Genomic DNA, 10970 nt, shown 5'->3' on the forward strand with positions numbered 1-10970 from the left:
AAATGTGGTAGCCAAAACAAAGATATCTTGTGTATTCATCTCTTTGTTGAATTATTAAGATTTTACAGTTCGGAGAATAATCGAAGTGCGCGTAAACTAACTCAGACATCTATAGCTAAAAAAAAAAACCAAATACATAACACATCATATACTTTTGGGACAAGTTACATTCCTAACACTTGCTCATAAGATCTACTAAAGTTTTTCTATTTTGGCAAATTATCTTATGGTTAATTAAAACGTGAACCACTTAATTTAGAAATAAATATATAAAGCCAGCACATACGACACTTTACATGTGTGTTTTATATGATGGTTGTTGTTACTAATGTCAAGATTTTTTTTAGTAAAATCATCTAAAATTAGAATATATATTAATTAATTAAATATTTTTAAAATTATAATTATAATTAGATTAAAATATAATTTTAATCACAACTCATCATCATGCTAAACGTACCGATAAGATTGTCGCCTCATGTGACTAAAGAATGCCCCACTAGTGTTGAAAAAAACAGAGATTTTTATCGGCAAAATCGCAGCGAATCACAGCTTAAAAGTCCTATAAAATCCGTCCAACCGATAACTTATTTTCACCATCAAGCTTTCTTTCATTCTCCAGGTTCCAAGAGAAAATACAAATAGAGTCATGGGTTTTGTTTTAGCTAAAGCTCTTCTGACACTTCTCCTTTCTATGCTATGCTTCACTGTTTTTAGTGAAAAAGTTGAGCCAGCTGATCAACCTCTTCACCATGGCTCTCACCATCACTACCCAACAGCAGCGCCAGTAAGTGAGCCACCGAGTCATGCACCTAGCCTAGCACCTAGCCTAGCACCAGCCCCACACCTCCACCACCACCACCACCATCACGGCCACTCACCAGCTCCTGCACCTGTTAACACTCCAGCACATGCACCAGTGCACCCGCCGAAGCCTCACTCTCCCCCATCAGTACCAGCTCACCCTCCCATGCACCCACATCCACACCCACACCCACACCCACACCCACACCCACGGAGTTATCACTTCCCTAGAAAGCTTGTAGCAGTCCAAGGTGTTATTTACTGCAAATCTTGCAACTATTCTGGGGTTGATACCTTCTTGGGAGCAAAGCCAGTTCCTGGTAACTTGTTCACACTTTCTAAACCCTCTTGCTTAACATTTTCTGCAATAATTAGTTAATCTAACAATAATCTTAAGAAACAATTTTTACTTATCTTTTGGAGCTACTCGACCAGTTTTTATGTTCAAAATCAAGTATGAGCTAGCTAACTAGCTAGTTTATCCATGGAAATGTTGCTTGCCTTTTGCGTTAATCTTGGAAGTTTGTGTGGTGTGTGAACATGCATAGGAGAGCATATATTGCACCTTGTTCAAGCATCCAAGCATAAATACAAGTAGGATATACAGAAACGACCACAATGTAGATGCTGGGGCTAGTTTAGTTCATGAAGTTTTTACTTTTTCTTGTTTCCAATGATCCAAGATCATATGTGTTGCGTTTGACAATACCAAACAGGCATCTTGTGATTTTCTAATACATTTGCTTGTATGTAGACTCACGTATGTGTGTATTAATACTGTTTGTGCTTTACTTGTACATTTGCACGCGCACTGTGTCAGCTTTCCTGATCTCGCTGCCACATGCATGCATGCATGATATATCTATTCGTTGGGCGTTTTATTCAAGATATGGATTGACGGGGGAGGGGCTCCTTTTTCCATGTCCGGTAATGTCAATTAAGTAACAAAGTTATGGGCTGAAGCAGCAGCCTTACTTTTTTCGAGAGTTGAGTGAATGCCAGAGGTTATTTTTAAAATGTATTAAATATAAAAAACTATAATAATAATACTAATTTAACGTTTTTTAAAAATAAAAATTAAAAAATTTTAAACAATGCCAAGCTCTCTACACTAGGTACACAAGTAACATCGAATGCCTAGATCATTGCATATGGTATCTACTTTGTGAGACAATTTGTTTATTTAAAAAAAAAAAGCAAAAAAGAGGAAAAAAAGAAGAAGCAATGTTATTGTAGCTTTGACCAATAAAGTAAGCAAGCATTCATTGTAATGGCAGGTGCTACAGTAAAACTACAGTGCAATAATACCAAGTACCCTCTAGAGGTGAAGGCCACAACCGACAAGAATGGTTACTTCCTCGTCAAAGCACCAGGGACTATCACCAACTATGGATTTCATAAGTGCAAGGTGTGGCTAGTCTCAGCACCAAATACTGCATGCAGCAAGATCACTGATATCCATGGTGGGCGGGCTGGTGCGATCTTAAGGCCTGAGAAGAAGCCTTTCGTTGATGAAAAGAAGCGTGGATATGCTCTCTTCAGTGTTGGCCCGTTCGCTTTTGAGTCCAAATGCCCTCGTTAATGCCCCCAAATTTGTACTCCTTGCTTCTGATTCTCCTAGCATTGTGTCTCCCACTTTAAGTAGTATTCCGAGCTTTTCCGGCCTGTGTCTGTAATGGCAGTTCCTTACTATTGTTGAACCATCAGTTTGCCGTTTGAGTGCAGAAAATTGATACTACGGGTCTTGTTTGTTTTGTTTGGAAGGAAAGGGTATCATTTATTTTTTAAAATATTTTTTATTTAAAAATATATTAAAATAATATTGTTTTATTTTTAAAAATTATTTTTTTACATTTGCACAATAACTTAAAATAATAATAAAATATTAATTTCAAGAAAAAAAATAATTTTTTATAAATATTTTTAAAATATAAAAACAAACATGGTTTAAATATTTACACAAACTTTTTTGCCTTGCATTTGCTTTTTACCTTGCATTCTTGTCCTTTTAGTGCTAGTAGGGATCTTGTTAAGAACACAAGTTTTTCCCATTAATATAATTATTAAAGATTATTATTTTGATTTGGTTTGATTTTCACATCTAAAAATAGTCAAATTAAAATTTTATAAATTTTTAAAAATAAAACCAAATTAGCTCTGATTAATTTGGTTAAGTTTAGTTATTTTATATTAAAAAACTGAATATTATATTATTATTGTTTTAGGTTTTTTGGACATGGGTTCTATGATGAGCTTAAGTTTCATTTTGGTTTTTTTGGTTATTTTATATTTTTTAACTCAATTGGTTCTATTGAGGTTTTTGATTTTAGGTTTATGAAACTAAACTAAATATTTTTAAAAAATATTTTAATAAATTTAATTAAGTATTTTTTATATTTTTTAATTGTTTTTGTTTTAATTTTCATGATTTAATTTATATTTATATTTTTTTTCTCAGCTCTAATAATTATAATTATCTAGCTCTGATTTCAAAAAAAGAAGAAGAAGAAGAAAAAGAAAAAGAAAAGCAAAGAGGCAGAGAATGCACTATTTCAGGTGGCATAATTTGTTTCATTAAGCAACAAAGTAAATAAAGCAATCCATTTTACTCTGCAAAATGCCTAATAGCAATAAAATTCTTCAAAGATACAATACTTACAAAGAAAAAAAGTATATATATAAAAAAAGACCCTGGAAGACTTTTTACATTTGCATATATGTTTTGGAAAAGTGTGTTTTTACTCCTATTTATGTTTGAAAGTGTTAGAAAGTGTTATTATAATTTTTTTTAAAATATTTTTTATTTAAAAATGTATTAAAACAATATTTTTTTTATTTTTTTAAAATTATTTTTAACATGATACATTAAAATGATATGAAAATATAAAAATATATATGAATTTAAAGTAAAAAATAAAAAAATAAAAAATTTATTTAAAATACTTTTAAAACATAAAAGTAAGGATGAAAGAAATAATAAATACACTACATGTGGTTATTTCCCATCATTAAAAGAAATCCCAGTGAGTGGTGAGCACAATAATTTCTTTTTCTGCAGAACCCAAAGAGTACCTGACGAAAGATCATCTTAGGATTTGGCTGCTCTTCCATTGGATTCTTCTTTTTTGTTTATTTTTTTTTACTTTCTATTATTTTTATTTTTGGTTAAAAGGTATTTTCATTCATGATTCTGTACTATTTTCTTCTCTTTTTATTTGTATTAATGTCGCTCCTCTGCTTTAAAAATCATATATTTTTTTTAACATGAATATTCAAGTAAGTTGTACCTTGATTAATTCTATTAGTTTTAAAATTAAAAAAAATCATTTTATTTCTTATTTCATGACATTAAGTGGTAACAGGTAAACCATCTACTAAGCTTAACCATATAAACTGCATAGAGCAAGCGATGAAAGTTTAAAATACACTCGAATTTTAAAAACTTTATTTATTTATTTATTTTGTTGAAGCCAGGGCTTACAACCCTAAAAACATTTAATTAGAGGAGAAACAGTAAACTTAATCAAATCATAATACAACATTAAATATAAACCCGCAGGAGTCCTTGGATCAAAATTAGCTAACTAATCTGTTACTGAATTTGCTTCTCGAAATTCATGTTGCACTTTAAAATCCGCCAACAAATCCGCTACCAGAGATGAACCTGATTCTAGAATTAGCTTCAGAATTCCCCCTTAACCACTGCTCATAATTCAGCCATGAAGGATGAACAATTCCAGTGTTGATAGCAAACAAGCAATCCAATACCCGAAGCTATCTCCAAGAAATTCTCCCGCCATTAGTTAAATTGCCATAGGATACCTTCTCTCTTGTATTCACTTGACGATAGATTACTTACAAGCCACGGGATTAAATCTGCTCCAAAGAAAACTGATCTTTCACTAGGCTTGAATAGAGGGTTCCATATCATCTGAGTTGTAGGGCAATTTCTCAAATCATTCATGACAGAGATTCTACCTCCAATGGGCAATGATGACATTGTGGATCTTCAGCCATGATCCTGTGTACTCGGGTCTCATTCGTCAACAGACTATTATGAGCTACAGTCCATAAAAAAAAACCTTGATTCTCTCTGGTCCGTTCCATTTCCACGTCAACTTCCAGACCGAGTCCCTTTTGCGCTGTTGATTAACAGTTCCCACTTGTGATTCATATAGAAAAAGTTCCACTGAGAGATTTGCACCAGAAGGCTGCATCATTCTTCATCGTGTTAAAAGGGGGAGTAACTAGCTAATACAATAACGACCTGCATAGGAAGTACGAGGATTCTTCATCTCTTCCATTGGATTCTTTTTGTTTTGTTTATTTTTTTGACTTTCTACTGTTTTCTTTTTTGGTTAAAAGGGACCTTTATTCGTGATTTTGTACTGTTTTCTTCTCTTTTTATTTATATTAATGTCGCTCCTCTGCTTGTAAAACCATATTATTTCTTTTTTGATCAGGTGAAGGGTAACTGGTAAACAATCCAATAATCTCAATCATATAAAGGATATATAGCAAATGATTAAAGTTTATACATAGAATACACAGGAATTTCAAAACCATATAGAGTTAAAAGAGAGCGACATATCATTCAAATTAAAGCCAGAAACCTTCTTTATCCACCCTCATTTGCCCCTTTACGTTTTTTTCTTACCTTTATCTTGCCACTTTCTCTTTCTCTTGTTTTTCATGGACTCTGCGACAACTTACTGGTTTGAAGGTGTTGGGAATTCTTTAGGACGTGACCAATGGTATCGATTTTGACAAGTAGTGCCTCTGAATTTTAAGTTGGTGATATATTCATGTCCATGTTGATTAATTATCTATATTGTGGTCTATATGTGTTCTTAAAAAAATTGATCAAACTATTGTTGGTTTTTTAACTTAGACGGATGGATAAAGCTGTAAAACTCCAAATTGGTGGAGTATTACATAGGAGTTTGGGAGGTTTAAGATTGGTTGCAGGGTAAGCATCTCTAAGCATCTCTTAATTGAGTTATTTTTTATTTTATTTTTAAATTATACTTTACATCTTAGATCAAGATAATTTTTTAATTTGAATAAAAAGTCATACTACCCTCATGTATAATATATATTAGAAATAATTTTTCTATCACATTACCACTTCTATAGCTACATCTACATTTTTTTTTCTTTATGTTTAACTAGTTAAAACCTTAAAAAATGTACATATGAAACAAAAAACCATAGCCTCAAATCATTGAAACCCTCAAAAAGGTACATGTGGACAAAAACCATAACCCCAACTAGTTGCTTAAGGGTTTTTTCTCTTACACTTTGTTATATTCAAAGAAATAACCTAATTTTTGCAAATAATAAGATCAAAATTTGGAATTATTAGAGTTGTTGTGTTGCTAACAAGAGGAAAGTAGGAGGTCATAGGATGGTTGACGAGGTTGCTGTGTTGATCAGAACTACTAGTGTAGGTAGTAGGTAGTGACTGTTATGGTGTTTGATATGATTATTTGAGTTAGTGTCAATGGTAACATCAGAATTGACTTTTAATGTTGAAAAAATATAATGAATTCTTTGGAATGTTTACTAAATTAAAAATCTATTTAGATTTTAGTTTTATCTTAAAATTATATGTGTGTTAAATATTTTATAGAGGTAATTATTTCATTGTTTATTTATTCACTACCAAAAAATTGGAAATACCACCAAAATATTATATTGGTGTATAAGGAAGATTCTTTCAATGTTTTAAACGGCGATAAAATACTACCGTTGAAAATTAACTCGTTAGTTTTTTCTTTACATCTTCTACTCTATCAGCATTTTAAACACAACAGAATCTTTGATATATTATTCTTGTCTAAAATCATTTTTTACCATCTTTATTTTCTATTGGCGCTTAAAAAATGGAATAGATGATGAAATAAAAAATTAAAAAAAAAATTGCCAATGAAATATTATTTTCATAGAAGATTCCATAGATGAGTTTTCAATATTTTTGTTGTTGTTTGTTTTTTGATTTTTTGACTCAATAAAACCTATTAATTCAACCTTTTTCTTCTAAAATTTGTAAAACCTATTATATAATTAATTTAAACCTCAAATTGTAATGAAGTAAAATTCTTACAAATCACATAATATATAATTAATTCTATAAAGTTAAATATCTTAAACTATTACATCACATTTGAGATAATGGTTCTTTAAATTTTTTCCACCGAGCATCTATCATATATCCATTCAGAATAGTCATCAAGTCGATTTCATTAAAATATTTGTTCTTTAAATGACCATTTTATCGTAGATATGGTAAAACGAGAAACTTCAATATTAGTAAATTTTAAAATCAATTTTAGAAAGCCATTTGAATTTTCTAATAGCAAAACTTAAAACAACTCGATAAAGATAAATAACTTTAGCAGACAAAACAATTACATTGAGATATCGCTCTTCTATTTTGTTATCAGTTTGCCTAAAAATAGGATCTGTCAATAAAAGAATACCCAATTTATCTTCCTCAATTGTTGAGCCTTGGTCGATATCTTTTTTATTAGGTGCCTCTTTATAATCTTTCTCTAAATTTACAACATGATCACCGACATTACTACTTGATAAAATAAGAGTGGTTTTTTTTTGTTGGACTTGGACTTGAACTTGATATTTCTTGTAAACATGGTACTAAAAGAAAACAATGAATACAAATTAGAAAAACATACAACAAAATTATCGAACACATATAGTAATGCATTATAAAGCATCAATAAATATCTTACACATTTTCAATTTGGTTACACAATTATACATGACATAAAATGATAATAAAACATATCAATAACAAATTCAACAATTTATTAAAAACCACAATTAACCTACACCAATGGACTAATAATTCACAACAACAACTTAATAACCCATTATTTCTTAAATTTCAAAGTAATTCAATTACCCTAAGTTAGAAAAATATAATTCAAAACTCAATAACTATTAATCACTTCATAAGCTGAAACATACTTAACCCTAAGTATTATCAATTCCACACATATTTAATTTTTCCTAAAATTTTAAATAAACCAAAAAATTGAAAGAAAAAAAAACATAATTGGTACCCAACTAACCACCTACTATTTATTAAATTCAAGAATAAATAATATTAACTAACACCCTAATTATTATCAATGACACATTAATTTAATTTGTCTAAAATTTCAACAAAACCCTAAATTGACTAAAATAATTAGACCCAACCAATTATCTATCATTTTATCAATACAAGCTTATTCGACTTAAATTTATACTTTTAATTATTATCAATTTTATACAAATTCAATTTCTCTTAAATTCTAAACTTAACTATAAAATTAATAAAAAATAATTGGTACCCATTAATTATCCATGATTTTTTCAATTATAACACACCCAAGTTATAAAATCATACTCAATTTTATCAAGTGACATATTAAATTCATTTTACTCAAATCAATAGCAAACCCTAAAATACAAATCCTATATTAATATTACAAAACTATCATTATAAAATAAGTAAAACACTTAATATACAAGTAACTTTAAAATTGGTTGAATGACTCTTCTTCATGAGAGTCTCTTTCATTCAATAGAAATAATTTTCATTTACATTCCACAAAGTCAATTACTATTAACTATAATATTACCATAATTAAAGAAAGTTGTTTACATTATAATTATATAAATATTGAAAACTATTTTCTTGATATAAATAACTAATATTTATATAAAAACTATTGATTCGAATGAGATGATCCACATTACCATCCCTTTTCAAATTGATGTTGAGTGATTACGATATCTCAATTTGTAAACTAAAAACTAATGGCGTTGGCAAGTCATTGATGTGGAAAACATCTAAGTGATTTGAAGGTCAATGGAGATATGTGGAACATAAATAACTTTAGTAATCATGACTTCTCAAATAGAATGACAATTCACTTCGATATACCTAGAGTGTGTTTTGTAGTATGGTAGCTGTTGTTTTTCAAATAACTTTTCGTGCTGAAATGCATGCCAATGATTTTTTTATTATTTTAAAATTATTTTTAATATCAGCACATCAAAACGATCCAAAACATACAAACCATATTAAATTTTAGCAAAAAAATTGAATTTTTTGGGAACGTGGTTTACACTGTGTTCCCAAACGATTTCCTAGTATGTTCATGAAAACCGGATTAAGATCAATTTAAATAGCATTCATATTGTCAACATGGAGAGGAGTAATAACACTTTGAGGAAATCCAATTTCTACAAGTAACCCGTGAAGCCAAACAATCTCTGAGCAAGCAGTTGACATGGTTCTATATTCAGATTCATTTAAAAAATTGGAAATTTGATCTTGTATTTTACTTTTTCAAGATATTAAGGAATCACCAAGAAACATACATTAGCCCGTAAAAAAATAACATGTAGATGACAATGTCATCTATATAAACAAGAAAAATAATAAAACTAGTAGATGACTTGTAAAGAAATAACAAGAAATCATATTTGCTTTGCACAAAAGATAAGCGAAGAAAAGTAGATTAGAACTTGTCAAACCACATTAGAGGAGCCTATTCCAAACTATACAAAGACCTCTTCATAATTGATGTATTAAAGAAAAACAAACTAGGTATAGGTTCTATATAAATATCTTTTTTGTTATAAATTGATGCAGAAAAGGCATTTTTAATATCCATTTGATAAAGGGGCCAACCCTAAGAAGCAATAATGGTAATAATGGTATGCACTATAGTCTTTTTTTTTCTACATGAGAAAAATCCTCCTCATGGTCCACTTCATACTTTTGCTTATTTCTAAAAGCAACTAATTATGTTTTATATTGATTTAGAGTTTCATCAGAGTGAAACTTAATTGAGTACACCAATTTATATCCAATAAACTTAATAGCTAAAGAACAAGAAATAATATCTCATGGATGATTATCCTAAAAAGCCTAAAGTTTCTCTTACATTACTCATATTTGAAAACTTGTGAGTAATATGATGGAACATTAATAATGAACACGATAGCAAAAAAATCAAATCTACGAGGTGATAAAATACTCTTATGGAGCACCAAAAAACAGACTCATTTAAGGAAGCTTAGAAATAGTTTCAAAAGTATTCTCAAGTGGTGAAGTAACCCAAAAGTATTCTCAAGTGGTGAAGTAACCTTGAGAAAAAAGTAAAATTATTTGATATCTTTTATACATAATTTTTTGCTTTAATAGTTCAAAAGATGACAAATCCTCAAGAGTGGGGAGAATTTGATCAACAAAGGAAAGTTCAACATAAGTAGGGAAGAAATACTATTTTTTAAAGAAATTAACTTTTAAAAAAATTTAAATTTTGTTACAGTTAAGTTTATTGCAAACAAAACTTTTGTGAAAAGTATTATAACTAAAAAAACATATTTTATAGACTGGACAAAAAGTTTGCGTCGTTTATTAAAAGGCAAATTAACAAAGCAAGCAAAACCAAAAGTATGCAAATCATTAGTTATATAGATAATAGTATAATGAATTTAACACCTAAGATGGCAATCAATCTGGATCAATTTTGGTAGTAAATGAAATGTATTTCTTTTTAAAAAGAATTCCAATATCTTGACCAACTTTTTTATTTTTCAATTTGTATATATCTGATATCATCATCACTTACTTTCTATCTAATTAAAGTAAAACTAATTTATTTAATTTAATCAAATCTAAATAGATGATTTTTTTAAAAAAACAACCACGATTCACAGCACATAAACATAATTTTTTGAAGGAAAAAAAATTATGTGGCCCCCTGTACAGCACATGCCCACGTCTAGTTAACACGAACATGTAATACATTTGTCTAAAAACTTAACTAGAAAAAAAGACGAAGAATCGGTATTATGAAATTGGGTAATAAGTCCCCTGATGATTGAAAGGAAAAAAAAAAAAAAAACTGCTAACAACATTGAAAAGGAAACCATTAATGCGTAAATATGACATTGAAATGCATTTTCTAGCTCACGCCACCTTTTCTGACCTTTATTTAATAATAGCCGAAACTTTTGACCTTTGCTCTGCCAAATTTTCTTGTCGGGCACGAGCAATCTGGTTCGTTATCTAAATCTATATGGTGAACGAAGACCCGGATGGACGAAGGCAAAATTAGTCATGAAATATTTATATATCTTCA

At 29.6% G+C, this 10970-nt stretch overlaps 1 protein-coding gene across 1 annotated transcript; it reads left to right on the plus strand.

Moving 5' to 3' along the window:
* Positions 1–585: 585 nt before the first annotated feature.
* LOC133703134 (non-classical arabinogalactan protein 30-like) lies at positions 586–2542 on the plus strand. Its single transcript, XM_062127570.1, has 2 exons — positions 586–1124; positions 2082–2542. Exons 1-2 carry the CDS (start codon positions 650–652, stop codon positions 2384–2386), a joined length of 780 nt encoding a protein of 259 aa, XP_061983554.1. The 5' UTR covers positions 586–649; the 3' UTR covers positions 2387–2542.
* The last annotated feature ends 8428 nt before the right edge of the window (positions 2543–10970 follow it).

The sequence above is a fragment of the Populus nigra genome, chromosome 9 (assembly GCF_951802175.1).
Source record: "Populus nigra chromosome 9, ddPopNigr1.1, whole genome shotgun sequence".
NCBI classification, from domain to species: Eukaryota; Viridiplantae; Streptophyta; class Magnoliopsida; order Malpighiales; family Salicaceae; genus Populus; species Populus nigra.

What these genes read in the sequence shown, in the direction of transcription:
- LOC133703134 (XM_062127570.1), top strand. Translation starts at nt 650, where the DNA reads ATGGGTTTTGTTTTAGCTAAAGCTCTTCTGACACTTCTCCTTTCTATG. An exon ending in GGGAGCAAAGCCAGTTCCTG is followed by an intron (nt 1,125 to 2,081) that starts GTAACTTGTTCA and finishes TTGTAATGGCAG; the next exon opens with GTGCTACAGTAAAACTACAG.